General features: G+C 16.9%; 3 protein-coding genes across 3 annotated transcripts, besides 15 other annotated features; 2 read left to right on the top strand and 1 right to left on the bottom strand. All coding sequences in view use genetic code 6, as the record gives it.

Moving 5' to 3' along the window:
• Positions 1–498: 498 nt before the first annotated feature.
• On the top strand, positions 499–1,477 carry IMG5_136820 (major facilitator superfamily protein, putative; the record flags this gene model as incomplete). Its single annotated transcript, XM_004031798.1, has 2 exons — positions 499–931; positions 972–1,477. The coding sequence occupies 2 exons, from the start codon at positions 499–501 to the stop codon at positions 1,475–1,477; spliced, it is 939 nt and encodes a 312-aa protein (XP_004031846.1).
• An 858-nt stretch (positions 1,478–2,335) lies between these two features.
• Positions 2,336–2,388: a microsatellite.
• A 181-nt stretch (positions 2,389–2,569) lies between these two features.
• On the top strand, positions 2,570–4,358 carry IMG5_136810 (hypothetical protein; the record flags this gene model as incomplete). Its single annotated transcript, XM_004031797.1, has 2 exons — positions 2,570–3,193; positions 3,244–4,358. The coding sequence occupies exons 1-2, from the start codon at positions 2,608–2,610 to the stop codon at positions 4,356–4,358; spliced, it is 1,701 nt and encodes a 566-aa protein (XP_004031845.1). The 5' UTR covers positions 2,570–2,607.
• Positions 4,359–8,211: 3,853 nt separating this feature from the next.
• Positions 8,212–8,256: a microsatellite.
• A 136-nt stretch (positions 8,257–8,392) lies between these two features.
• Positions 8,393–8,427: a microsatellite.
• A 1,217-nt stretch (positions 8,428–9,644) lies between these two features.
• IMG5_136800 (hypothetical protein) lies at positions 9,645–11,111 on the bottom strand. The gene is made up of 6 exons (XM_004031796.1): positions 10,903–11,111; positions 10,759–10,842; positions 10,479–10,705; positions 10,346–10,432; positions 10,057–10,300; positions 9,645–10,006 (listed from the first exon to the last, which is right to left on the bottom strand). Exons 1-6 carry the CDS (start codon positions 11,051–11,053, stop codon positions 9,756–9,758), a joined length of 1,044 nt encoding a protein of 347 aa, XP_004031844.1. The 5' UTR covers positions 11,054–11,111; the 3' UTR covers positions 9,645–9,755.
• Positions 9,936–9,992: a microsatellite.
• Positions 10,124–10,216: a microsatellite.
• A 4,203-nt stretch (positions 11,112–15,314) lies between the features above and the next one.
• Positions 15,315–15,376: a microsatellite.
• Positions 15,343–15,398: a microsatellite.
• Positions 15,399–15,404: 6 nt separating this feature from the next.
• Positions 15,405–15,456: a microsatellite.
• Positions 15,414–15,504: a microsatellite.
• Positions 15,425–15,503: a microsatellite.
• Positions 15,426–15,561: a microsatellite.
• Positions 15,428–15,531: a microsatellite.
• Positions 15,428–15,574: a microsatellite.
• Positions 15,444–15,504: a microsatellite.
• Positions 15,522–15,564: a microsatellite.
• Positions 15,575–15,638: the final 64 nt, after the last annotated feature.

Below are 15,638 nucleotides of genomic sequence, written 5' to 3'. Positions count from 1 at the left end.
TATTTAATGTGATTAAATTATGAAAATTATTATAATAAAATAATATTTAAATATTTTTACTAATCATTCTTTAAGCTTATTTAATAATAATTAGTTAAAAAAATAAATATATTTAGGTAGAAAATCGGATCTGATTTTTACGAAAAATTAATTGTAATTGATTGAAAATTTTTCTGAAAAATTGTGTTAGAAATTCAATGAAAAATTCTCTTTCTAACATTAAATCTTTCTTAAATGAAATAAATTATATTTTATTTATTAAAAAAATAATTTTTGGGTTTATATTTTTATACAAGTTTAAGAAAATTTAGATATCTTTATTTTATGAAAAAGAAATTTCAATTTCAATTTATTATTATTAATAATTTATTTTTTAATATCATTTTTTTATTATTGTTTTAAATATTATAAATATTTAATTTTATAATATAAATAATATATCTTTTTAAAATTACATATGTAATAATAATTTAAAATTAATTTAACAAACAAAAAGTCATGAAGCAAGTATTAATTTTATAAGATCAAAAATAATGTTCAAACGTTAAAATAATATTGTCTATAATCTATTTAGGATTATGTTTTTTGCTTTTATTTTGTGCTGAGCTAACTTTTTTGAATTTAATTTCTTAAATTTATAATCAATATGGTTTCTATTACTTAGGAAATATGACTATTTTATGCTTGTACTTATCTTTCGGAATTTTTAATATATTTATTAGTTCAATAATAAATAAATATAAGCAAAAACCAGTATTAATAACATGCAGTTTCGCTTTAACAATTTTTATATCTTTAGGGATATATGTATCTTAATGTAAAGAAAGTGATATATTTATTTGTAAAAAAGTTACGGTTTATACAATAGTAATAATATTAACATTAATTGCTGGTTGTTTTGGATCTTTAATTTGGGTTTAATATTATATATGTTATTTAAAAAATATATTAATTTCAATTAAAGTTAGCAGTTAGTGCATATTTGCATGATTTATGTAAAATCAGACCTTAAAATTAAGGTAAATATTTTGGAATATTTTATGGAATAATGTCATTTAGTTAAGGATTAGGAGCTATTTTGGCATTTATTTTGTTAAAGTTTTACGAATTAAATACTTTTTTCATAATTATGAGTTTTATTGGTTTAATGAGTTTTTTTTAATGTTGTTTTTGCCAAAATTATAATAAGAACAAGAACAAGAACTTAAGGAATTATAAAATAATTTCAATGCTATTTTTAATAAAGAAATAATAATTAATTTCAAAAACTTTTTATTTTCAAAAAAAATAAGACATTATTTGCCATTTTTTTATTTATAAGGTGTTATAATCGCTTTTTATTCAAGCTTTTTGCATAAATTAATATAAATATCATTAAGGTACGAAGGAAATGGAGATAATTTATATGATAATGAAAAATAAGATTTTAATATAAAATCAACCTATGTAATCATTGTTTTAGGTTTTAGTGAAATGATTACAGGCTTTTTAAGTGGATACTTATTAGATACATTCTGTTATAAAAAAGTTACTGCTTTTTGTAATATAATGAGTTTTTTAGCTATTACATTTAGTTTTTTAGCTTATTTTTTGAAAAATTATTACTTTTGTTTTGTTTGTGCTTTCTTTTGGGGATTTTCCGATTGTTTATAAAATAACATTAGTTCTATATTTTGTGTCAAATTATTTAATGGATAGTTAGAAAGTTTTGCTGTTTTTAGATTCGTTTAAGGCTTTTCTGTTGCTATTACTATTTGCATAAGTTTAGTAATATAAAGTTTAAATATAATTATTTTTTTATTAATTGTGTTATTTTTTTGGCTTTCATGCAACTTATTTATGCTTCCATTGTATAGATAATAAAATAATGTTTAAAAATAAAAAATACCTCTAAATTAATTAGAATGAATAATTAAAGTATAATTCTCTTTTAAAAAATAACTTTAAAAATAAATTTTATTATAAATACAAAAATTTATAGTAAAATATATATTTTATAAATTAATTCTTAAAGTATAAAATTTATATTATTATCTTTTAATCATAAAAATTTATTTATTTTTTATATAATCTTTTTATATCAATATTTAGTAATTATTTATATAAAAAAATATTATAATAGTTATAAGTTTTTAATATTCATTTTTATTTTTTATATTTTATTTTTAATTTAGTTTATAAATCAAATTAAATAAATAAACAATTTATAATTTAATAATAAAATTATTTTTATATCATATCAATAAGTCGAAAAATATGCTATTAAATAAGCGAATATTAAAAAATAAAGACTTTTTAATATTAATTGTTTAATTATTTCTATTTATTATAAAAATAAAAAATAATAGTATATCTTATTTTAAAAATTAAATAATATATTTTTTTTTATTATATTATAAAAATATAATATTGCTTTATAATTTAGCTAAAAAGTCATATAAAAAATTCGAGAAAATAAATATATATTTATATTTTATAAAAACAAATTAAACATAAAATATAAAAATTGCCTTCTAAATATTTATACTAAAAAAAAAATATTAATATATACAATTTAAGTTTTTAAAAAGACTTTAATTATATCCTTATAAAAAAATAAAATTGAAAATGAATAAAGATTTATAAAGAGGAGATTTTGTAATTGTTTTCTGTGAAGAACTCCAAGCTCATATTATAGGTTAAATAGAAGAAGTAAATACTAGAGAAACCAGATTTAAATTTATTCTTTATAAATATTCAGAAGCAGTTCCATAAGTATAATATTTTCATGGAAGCTTTGAATTATTTCGAACATCATTATCATACACTGAAAAACTTTCAAATGTTCAGTAAAAAGTAGATGTCTTCAAATTTAAAGAATTTTGTTTAAGAGAACATCCAACAAAAGAATAACCTTTTTATCTTACAAGATAGTACTATGATGTAAAATAAGGAAAATTTGAACCTGAAGTTGAAAAGCTGCCTTCTTGCTTGTGTGAGCGTATTATTAATCCTGATGAAGATAATCTTGTTTTATGTGACTCTTGCAATGAGGCTTTTTACCATTCAAAATGTATTATTGAGAGTATTAAATGCAACTAATGCTAAGGAATAATTAAATTTAATACTTCCAATTAAGATATAAGCGCAGAAATAGAGTTACAACGAAACAATAGTTCTAAAGCATTCGAAATGGAATAAGAAATATAATAAGGTAATTATTACATTATTATTTATATATTTATTACCAATTAAATTTAAAAGTAAATAAAGATTAATCCGAACCATAATAGCTTGTAGTAATGGAAAGAAGAAAATCGGGTGTTGATACAAATAAAATGAAAGAAATATGGACAAAAATGTAATAAGAAAAAGAATAAAAAATGGAAGAATAACGTAGAAAATAATAAAAATAATAATTGCAAAATTCTTAATAAAAGTAACCCTAGTAAAAAGCCCTTTAAACTTAAAAAAAAGACTCGTAAAATAATAATAATAATGCATAAAAAACATATTAGAACCTTTCAGTTTAACAAAATGAAAAAATTGTAAATTTAGTGAATAAATATAAGAAATACAATCCAATCGGTAATCTAGTGGGAATAGAAAAAAAAAGAATGGAAGTTAGGGAAAAGTTCTTTGAATTTATAATATATGGATTAATAGAGTTTGAAGTATATGAAAATGAGCTAACAGAAGAAGAGAAAAAAGTCTTAACTTAAGATATATATGAAATTGCTAGAAAATTCGCGGTTGAAATAGAACAAACAATATTTAATATTAATAATAAATCAAATAAATATTAATTAAATGAAAATTATAAATAAAGATGTAAAATGCTTTTTTCAAACCTTAAAGATAGCCTCAATTTCAGTTTAAGAAGAAAAATCATTACAAAAACTCTTAAGGCTTAATAATTATGTACTGTTTAAGAAAATGAACTTTACAATCCACAAAAATAAAAAGAAATCGAAGAACAAAAATAAAAACTCTTTAATAGAGATAGTATCAACTTAAATGAAAACATGTACATTCTAAAAACTAATAAGGGTGAAGAAATTATAGATAAAACTGAAGAAAAAGAAAAAGAAAATGATAACATGGATGCAGAAGATAACTAAAAAAACTCTAATTAAAGTTCTCCTACTAATGATAATATTGAAGAAGAAAATAACAAGTCAAAAAGCGAAAACTTAATCAATAATAATTAATTTTAAGATATAAGAGAAGCAAAAGGAGCTCATATTGATTAAAGTTTAGTTGATTCTTTATTAAATTTAATTGGTGATAAAGCGAAATAGAGAATGTAATAAAGACTCTAAAAAGATTTGCCTAATGCCGAATCTTAAATTTTGATTGAATAATTGAATACTTTATGACAAAAGTTTTTTATTTTATTTTATCAAAATAAAAAATAAATAATTTTTTTGTATTTATAAATATTCATTATTTATTTATTAATATTAGTATTAGTAAATACAAAAATTATATTTTTATTTTTTATCCATTTATTATATATAAAATTGGTTTATATAATAGATTATTTAATTTTATTTAAATAAAAAAAATGAATAATTTTTAAAATTAATAAGATGATTAAGAATAATAACAAGATTACATTTTTATCAACGATGTATATGGATTATTGACCCAAGTAAAAGATAATTAGTAGTAAACATATAATTAGTTCTATTAAAAAAGTTAAAAGTTAGAGAATTTCTTAAATCAAACAATAAAATAAATAAAATATATAAATAATTATTTATCTGGCATAGAAAATGAAGTTGAAATATTTTCAAAACAAATGGCTAAAAGTTCAAAAAAATAATAAAACTCTATAAATTGGTAAACAGGTAGAAACCTACTTTAATTAATTCACAACTTTGCAGTTTTCACATTAGAAATATCAAATAAAATGTAAGATATTTAATAAAAGAACAAGGTTATGATATTAGACAACATTACTTCATTTATAGATCAAATAAAAATAGTATATAAATAAATCCAGGAACGATCATAATTACAATAAAAGAACTTGCAAACATAAAAAAATGATTATTTTAAATAATAATAAAAATATCAAAAAGCTTGTAAAGAAGTGGAAAACAATATTATTGATTTAAAAAATGCTGTCAATGATTAAAATCTGAAATACAATATATCATTTTAATATAAATAATGTAAAAAAATATTTGATTCAATAAAAGATTCTGAATCTCAAGAATAAAAATTTAAATAAATAATAGAAGAAGGTAACAGTTATATTGGTTCTATCCCTTACTCTTTAAATGAATATTAAAAAGATATCAAATAAATTTTTAAATAAGCTGTGGAAAAAGTTGTTAATTGTCTTGTTATTACTTAGAAATCATAGATTTGCCTATCTTAGTTTTGTACAAGCCTTGCAAAAGAAAAAAAAATTGATGATCCAGAATATATTCTTTAAGAACATGAGCATTAACTCATTTAATAAAGATTAGTATAAATAAGTATTATTTAATAATTTTTATTATTTTAATATTTATTTAAATTAAAAGATAAAAACACATATTCATCAGGAATAAACTTCTAATAATTATCAGATGCTTTGAATAAGAAAGCAACCGTATATTTATATATATTATAAAATATAATTAAAAACAATTTATATATTTTTATTTGTATTTAATTTTTATTATTATAAAAGCTAACAACTCAATAATTCAATTCATATTAAGAATCTGCTAGCATATATCTAGAAATTTTTGAATAAATAATATTTGAAAGGCGTTCTTTAATGATTAGTATTCGTGATTTTTTAAATGAATTTAAGGATGCTTTAGAGCAGTTAAGTTTAGCAATTGATAGAGAAAATTAACATATTTAAAAGTTAACAAATAATGATTCTTAAATTTCAATTTTAAAAATACTAAATTAAATATTCTAAAAAGTATTTTTTCAATAGTAAGAATATAGTAATTCTATACAAGAGATTTGTTTAATAATTATAGCTTCAATAAAGCAAATAGACTTTAATTTAAATGAATAAAATTAATAAGCAACATCATTTTTTAATATGTAAAAAAAACTTTTTAATGATTATTAAAAAACTAATAATAAAACTAAATGGGTTGTTGAAACTAACTCGTTTTTAAGAGTTTCGCTTGATTTTTTTTAAAATGATGAATAAAAAAGACTTCAGAACATTCGCGATATTATAATTAGGCTATGTAATAAATATAAAGACTCCTTTTAAAAAAACACGGATATCATTGAATAATAGATACCTTTATATTCATATAACAAAATCGATTTAGATTAAAAATTCGAAGATTCCTGTTTTCTTTAATATTTTTAATTTTAAAATAATAATATAAATGAAAATATATATTAATATTAAAAACAACTCAAAATTTCTGAAGAATTCTACAAGTAAATTGACGAATAAGCAAAAAAAGACTAACTAGATGAAGATGATTCTGATCCTTCTCTCGAAAATACATAGGATAATTGCAAAAACGTTGTATAAAATTCGAATGAAAATGATAAAATTTAAAAAACTTCCCTTTTATTTGGGACTGATAAATCTTAATTTATATAATCATTTAATTGCGCATTTAGCCACAAAATTCTGTTGTAAGGCAAAATGTATATTTTCTAAGATAGAGTAGGATTCCATTCATATTTTAATAGCTAGAATTTAGTTGGACATACAATTTTATGTATTCCTATAAAAGATATAATAAAGATAGAAAAAAGAAAGAATGCAGTAGTATTTGATAATAGTATAGCCTTAATCGTTGATAAAGGAGAACTGTTCTTTACTTCCTATATTAATAGGGATAGTTGTTATGCTATTATTTCATCTATCTTGTAAGGAATTCTTAAAAAAAGTGATATTTTGAAAATTCAATAATAAGTTGAATGTGAAGAAAGTGCAAAAAAGTAAATTATTACTAAAGATAGAGTCTAAAAAAATTCGGAGGATTTAAGTATATTTATTTAAATTTAAAAAAAAAAATATAAAAAAAGAATTTTAAAATATAAGTAGTAAAAAAAACTCTGAATAATCTTCTCCTGTATCAAATACATTTCATAAAAATGAAAATCTTTAAAAATGCCAAGAAATATAAAAAAATGCAGTTATTAAAGATTCTGAAGATTTCGAAGAAATATAAGAAAAAAATATAACAGAAAAATTGACAAATACTAATTGGTAAGAAGAAAGGAAGAAATAATTTATGGAAGAAAGCTTCTTTTATAAATCAAATTAAGATTTTATATCTTAAGAAATTACCATCCCAGGTGTTTCCACAAAAGAAGTTTTCATATTGATATTCAGTGAAAACAAATATTCAAATAAAAAAGAATACACTTAATTTATGGAATATTTTTTCTAAGAATTCTAAAAGGATACTGAAATACAATTTGGAAAAATAACTCCTTCTCCCCCAGTTTATTTTACTGATATTAATAATGATGATATTGAATCTATTATAAAAAGCCCAATTAAGCATTTAAGAGAATATTAACTTGTACATCCAGTAAGGGAAAAAATACCTTTTGGACCAAAAACATGTCGTTGTGAAGCAAAAGAAAATTTCTTTTTTATTAATGAAAAAGAAGTTTATATAGAAAAAGAATTGTTCATAAGTAAAATTCCATATTCGGATTATTTTACAGTTAGATATTAATTTAAAATTACATAAAATCAAACAGAAAATGAATTAAAAACAATAATTTAATAAAATATTTATGTTAATTTTATTAAATCAACTACTTTTAAAAGTAGAATTTAAAATGGAACTATTGAAGAAAATAAAGATGTATGGTAAAATTATTTTGCTCCTTAAATTAATTTAGTATTAGAAAATTATTTAAATTAAAAAATTAAAGATCATATTAATAATAATTAAAATACAAAAATAGGTAAAAAATAAATTGTAATTCTTGAAATTTAATAATAATATATTTAAATTTAATAAAAATAAAAAAAAATACAAGAAATAACTAATATACTTTAAGATAAATGCGCATAAATAAAAGATATTAGTAATGATAACTAAAAAAAATAGTAACATATTTTATATCTAATATTTTTTACTACAATATTTTTATTAATGAAAGAATTTATAAAATGATAATATTATTTTAAATTATTTAAGTAATAAAATTTATATATTACTTTTTTTAATGTAAATTATTAAATTTTTATTTAAATACGAATTATATTAGAATATATTTAATTAAAACATAAATAATATAAATATTAATAAATAAATAAATTTAAAAATAATAGAAAAAGAATTTAAATATATTAATACATTTAAAAATTAATTTAATAATTAAAAATATTAAAATGTTTATGAAATAAAAAATTATAAATTAAATTATTAGAAAACTATATAATAATAAATTGATAAAAAAAAAAGATAAATATAAATAAAATAATAATATAAAATATAAATATTTATATATATATATATTTTTATTTTCTATTAATTTTATATATAGTTTATTTTATAATTTCATATTATAAACTCTTTATTTTTTTATTAATCAATTTTATTAATTTATAAATAAAAAAGATAATTAAACTTTTTACAATATATTTTTTAAATGTTTTAGTTAATTATATTACTAATTATATATAATATCATAATTTATAATTAATTTTTAAATTTTATAATATATTATTATATATTAAAATCTTGTTGAAAATGAGTAAAACCATTATTACTAAAGATTAGATCAAAAATATAATAAATCAATTTACTTTTTATTAATTTTCATATTTTAAATACAATAAAAAAATAAGAATTATTAAATCTATATATTTAAATATTTTTATGAATAATAAAATTATTAATCATTAATTTATATTAATAATTAAATAATTAGTTAATATTATATAAAGCATATATTTTTTGATTAGTAAAATATGCAAAAAAATAAAGTATGAATTTTTAAGTTTTATTAACAAAAAACAATGATTAAATTATTTTTTTAATTTTTTCTTTTATATTCAAAAAAATACATTTCTGATTTTTTAGAGAATAAATACTAAAATAATATTATAAAAGTAAAATGACACATTTATAATTAGAAATTATTCAAAATATTAAGAAATACCGCTTATTAAAACCATTAAAGTAATAATTAAAAATTAAAAATGATTTAAATCTTAAAATAATTATTTAAATATAATTTTATTTACCGTTTTTATATTTTTTTTAATAAGAAAAATAATATTCTTAAGTTAATTAAAAATTTTATTATTTTATTATTCAAATAATTAATTTAGTCAAAAATAATAATACTTTGAATTATAAGAAAGTAAAATTAATCCTTTTAATGGCGATTATAATAAAATTATTAAAAGTTATAAGCATAAAATAAAGTATTAATCTAATAAAATAAATAAAAATTAAGTTAAACAATGTTATAAGGTTATATTTATTTTAAAAATAAAATATAAAATAAATAATATATTAAATTTTTTTTATAAATTAATATTAAAATTATATGACATTTCATTTAATATTGATAGATATTCAAACTCTTAATAGATGAAGATTTAAATTAATATCTTTAATAATAATTAATATAAAATTTATATGATGATTTTAAAATGCAATTAAAATTAAATTATAAAAAAATAAGAAAAACATAAAATAGATATTAATATTATAAAATGATTCTCTAATTTAAAATATAATTATTTGAATACATAAAAACATTACATAATATAACCTAAAAAAAAATTATATTTCTTTAGTTTTCTAATATTTTTTTATTCATCCTAGCATATTTAGAAGACGTTCAACTGCAGCTTCAACGTTTCCTCCGGTAACTTTTAAAGCTTCAATATTCACATTTTTATTTGTGAATCCCATGGCTTCTAATTAAACTAATTATTCTTAATACTTTTCTTCAGGTGGTCTATTATCAGCAGAATTCTGTTGAAAACCACCCATTCCTCCTAATCCACCTAATCCTCCTAATCCTCCTAATCCTCCTAATCCTCCTAATCCGCCAAACATTAAAGCTTTTATTTAACAAAATATTATAAATTAAATAAATTAAAAATAGAAATACGATTGAAATTAGAGGGTTATTAATTATTTTAATTCTAAGTGTCCTAGTTACTTGCTGGAGGTTATTAACCTAATCCTCCCATTCCACCTAATCCTCCCATTCCACCTAATCCTCCCATTCCGCCTAATCCAGCCATTCCACCTAATCCGCCCATACCACCACCTCCTTACATCATATTCATAGCTTATTAAATAAAGGCAGGATTACTCATCATTTACATTACTAAGGGATCACTAAACATTTACTTTTTTTTATAAATATAAATTAATATTTTTATCAATTAAGTAACTAATAATTAAGGATTTTATTCTAACATTTGTCTTGTATAAGGGTTAGCTTGCATTAATTATTAAAGTTGTTAAGGATTTTAAAGCATCTTTTTTATTTGTTACTTATTTATATTTAATATTTAATTTATATACCTATTGCATCATTTATTATACTTCAGGATTATTTAGCATTCCTTATAAATCATTAGGATTCATACTTCCTAAATCGCCAAGACCTCCTAATCCTCCGATTCCCATAAATGGGTTTGATCCAACTCCAGTATTTAAATTATTGGGAACTTATTAAGCATTTGAAGTAGGCTATTAGGCATTAGTATTTTGAGTAGATGATGTTTATTCTGATTATTAATTTCCTTATGCTGTTTTTATAAAAAATGATTATTTGAAATAATATAAAATTTATAAATCATACGTTTATTGATTATAATGTGCATTATTGTTCCATCAGTTACTTTGTTTGCTTCTAACGTTTCTTCATTATTCTTTAGCCATTTACCTTTTTATTTTATTTTTATTTTTAAATTAAAGTCCTATAAAGAATTAATTCATATTATACCTTTTAAAATCAATTTAATATGTTCAGGTTCACAATTTTTTTCAGAAGCAATTTTTTGTTTGAATTATTCTATCGTCGATTTTGGATTTATTTTAACATCAAAAACCCCTTCGTTAGATAATTTAAGTTTGATAGTAATTTCTCCTTCCATTTTTTTTATTTTTTGGAATAATTATTATTCAATTTTTTTTATATTTATATTATATTTTTTTCTTTATTAATAGGAAAATAATAATTTAATATAAAATAATAACATCAGAGATAAATGATATTATATTTTTTAAAAAATCATATTATCAAAATAAAAATAAAATTATAGCACAAATAAAGAATAAATTCGAATTTCTAAAATAAAATTATTTTAGATATTGTATATTTTTTAAAATCATTAAAAATAAAAGAATTTCTAAAATATTGTTAAAAAGAAAAAATCTAAAAAATAAAAATATTTTAAATTTATAATTTTCAATTAAAATTAAAATTTAATGCTACAGAATTAATTTTACCTTATCTTTTATATTTTAATTAATTTTTGATAATTATTATATAAGAATTTTTATATTTTAATTTTTTATAAAATCTATTTATTTATTCACTTCGTGTTAGGTTTTGTATTTACCACTCACTCTTTATAAATTTTAATTGCTGAAATTTAACTATTTTATTTTATTTTATAATAATGTATTTCTTATGAGTTTTCAGCAAGCTAAATTTATTTCAAAGATTTTTAAAAAAGAATTGTTTCGTTTTCCTTATTAAAATTGATAAATAGTTGCTGTTTTAATAAATTTAAATTTATTTCTGCAAAATGCTTTAATTACGAAATTACTTTTAAACATATAAATTAATATATATATATACATATATATATATATTTGTATTTTAGTAATTACGAAAATTAGAAAATGTATAATATTTAATAAATAATTACAAATAACCAACAAATATAAGTACTATTATTATTATTATTAAATTAATTTTTATATTTTATTTAAATTAAAGAGATTTTTAACCATTTTATTTTTAATATTTAAAATTTTTTGATTCTTTAAAATAATTAATATATTTTTTGTTATATTATTTATGTTTAATAAATGTGAATTTTGAGAAAATTTGTTTTATTTATATCATAATTAAACTTGTCGTTCTAAATAATAGCATTTTAATTGTTGTAACTTAAATCTTTGCTTTAAAAATATTTTAAATGGTATTATTCTCTCTATGCAATTATTTTTTATATAATAATAATTATTTAAGAATAATTTCTATTTGTTAGTTTTTGTTATTTAGTCCCTTATTTTTTATAGATAAAGATTTTATAATTTTAGCCTTTTTTTAATAAATATTTTATATACGAAATACAGTTTAATTTCTTTAAATACTATATTTATTTTTTTCATTTATTTTATGAAATTATTTTCTTTAATAATAAGATTATTTAATAAATAAAGATAAATTTTGATTTCCTTCTTTTTGCTAATTTATTATTATATAATTTAATTCCTTTTTATTTCGCTATGTAAAATTTTCAATTAATCAATTTTTTCCATATTTAATTTTTAATATTATTGGATGCTATCAATATCGTTTAAATTTTTTATAAATTAAAAAAGTAATAAAAGTTTAATACTCATATTTAGATCTGATAAAGAATGTTTAATCTCCAATCTAATAAATTTTTGAATTAATTATTTGTAAACATTGGAACATTAGCTTTCTAAAATGGGCTTAAACTATATTATTAGTTCCATTAGAATTACTTCAATTTAGAAATCTAATGACACAAATTTTATCAATAACTTTTTCTTGAAAATATTTTTTATAATTAAAAGAAAATTTTGTATATTACAGAATAGGGTACAGATAAATAATTAAATTTAGGAGAATTAGATTAAAATTTAGTATTTTATAAGTTTTTAAAATATAATAGTAAAATTATTATCATTAGAATAATTAAAATTTATTACTTGTTTCTCTTGGTGTCATTAATTCCATATTTTAAAAAAATTCATTTTTATATAAAAAAAATTATAATAAAAAACTGAAATTTAAATAAAAAAGATCTTGCTTATCCACTATTTTTTTTAAAAAAACTTTCTAATTATTTTATTTGTTATTAAGTTTAATTATTATAATCTCATTTAAAAATTTGATTGATAATTAATAATTATTTATTTTCTTGTTTGTATCTAATTAAATACTGTCTTTTTCTTTAGATGTACTTAAATTTAAATTGTTAGATTGAATAATAATTTATGAAATTTTTTTATATATATAAATTATTATAATTTTTTATTTGAGTTATATTTTTAGTTGAAATTTAATGCATCTGTATTAATTTTTTTTTTGCAAGTTAATAATTTGATTGAAAATTATTTATTTATCTTATTTTTTCTTTTTTTGATTTAAAAAATTATATTTTTTTTTATAGGATGGAATTTGCAATTTTATTTCCTTAATCATGTTATTAATTCTATAAAAATAATATTATATATTAACAATGAGGAAAAGTTTTAAAATTATATTAACTTAAAACATAAAAGACAGCTAAAATCATATTTAATAATATAATATATAATTAAATATATATATATATATATTTATTTTTTGTTAATAAATTTGTTAAAATAAAATAGTATTAATAATATAAAAAATTAAGTCATATAACTATAAATAACTTTTTTTAACTTATAAATCTAAAATTTTATCAAAGAATATTATGCTGAAAATTAAATTTTTAAAATGAACAATTATTTTTATATTTAAACTTAATTAAAATTTATATAATATTACATTTATACATAAAAATTATAATTTGTATATTTTAAATATAATAATTAATTTAGATTTTTTTATGCGTACATTAATCGTTTAATAAAAACCTTAAAATAATCATCTTAACAAAAACGATAAATAATAAAAATAATAATAGAGAAAAGTGTTTTCTTAAACATAATTTTCAATTCCTTTGAGTTTTTCAATGTATAAAAAAATAGTAAAATTTAAAATCATTTATATATAATAGTGAAATATTAAATGAATCTGACAGTGCTAAATTAGTTGATTTATTATAAAAATATATAAATGATAGCAGAAAATATTACCCACTGCCGTAATTTATAGATTTATAACTAAGAAAGTAAAAAAATAGTGAAATTATGAATAGAGTACAACATTTAAATATAAAAAATATCATTATTGGACTAAAGGCTATTTCAAATAAAATTAAATAGGAAAACATAGAATGTGTTATATTAATATATGGAAAAGAAAATCATGATATATTAGAAAAGGTAATGTAATAATGTAATAATAAAGATGTTAAGCTAGTATTAGTTTAAAAGTCTTAAAGAAAAAGAATTATGGATTTAACTGGGATGAAAAGATTTAATGGAATCGGCTTATGTAGATTTAATGAAGAATTAGATTAATAATTAGGTGAAATATAAAAATATGCATTTAAGTGCTCAATTTAATTTACTTGGGCTATAAATATAAGTAATCCTAATAAAATAATATTATCTTAAAATTATTATAATTTTACATTTTATATAATTTTACTATTAACTAGATTAAATTAAGGATATTAAAAAATAAAAATGATTAAATAGTTATACAAATAAAGTTTAAAATTTAATATGAAAGATATAAATGTATTTATTTACTTATTTATATTTAAATAAATTTTATGTTATAATATTTAAAAAATTAAATTAAATTAAATTTTTAAGAAAATAATTATTATTAAATTTTATAATATATATATATATTATTTCAATAATTTATATATATTTTTTTAAGATTTTAATTTTATATATATAATTAATTTTTTAGTAAAAACAAAAAGACATAATTTTATAAATGATAAGTTAACAAACTAACATATTTATTTAAGAATATAGAAAATACATACCATAAAACTTATAACTGCTAGAATAAAATGACATTTAAAATATTTTAATTTCATTCGGATAATTAAGCTAACTATAAAATATAATTTTAAAAGATATTTACAATATAGTTAGTACACTTTTAACCTTAAAGATTGAATTAGATGATAAAAATTTAGAAGCAAATTAAAAATGTATTAAAAAAATTTTTTATATTATAAATTAGCAAAGAAAAAAAAAGGTAATTAATAGTTTATAGAACAGGAATTGCTAAAAGAGTAACTCGAATAATAAGAATAATACATAATTCAATTGTAAAAATAAATGGACAAACAAAAAAATTTGATAAATATATAGTATACATAAATTGAATAATAAGAAAAAGAGATAAGTGAAAAAAAAAATATCTTAGAAGAATAGAGAAATAAAATATAAATATTATAAAATATATAAAAAAAAGAAGAAATTTTTAATTAAAGTTTAGACTAATTAATAATAGATAATAAAAATAATTATGATGCAAAAATATAAATAGAAAAATACGAATATAAATAAAATAAAAATAAAAAATAATAAAATAAATATTCTAATAATAATTAAAATAATTGTAACATAAATGTAATAAAAAAGTGAAAATAATATATATAAAAAAATAAAAATAAATAAATATATATTATATAAATAAAAAAAATATATATTAATAAATAAAAATTCATATAAATATAAAAAAAAATATATAAAATAAAAAAATATATAAAATAAATAAATATATTTTTTAATAATATTTAATTTAAACAAAATATATATTAATAAATTAAAATAAATATATAAATATATATAAATATA

The sequence above is a fragment of the Ichthyophthirius multifiliis genome (genome assembly GCF_000220395.1).
Source record: "Ichthyophthirius multifiliis unplaced genomic scaffold scaff_1120509251064, whole genome shotgun sequence".
In the NCBI taxonomy this organism is placed as follows: Eukaryota; Ciliophora; class Oligohymenophorea; order Hymenostomatida; genus Ichthyophthirius; species Ichthyophthirius multifiliis.
The sequence above is the reverse complement of the archived record's forward strand: the minus strand, read 5'-3'. Positions and strand labels throughout refer to the sequence as shown.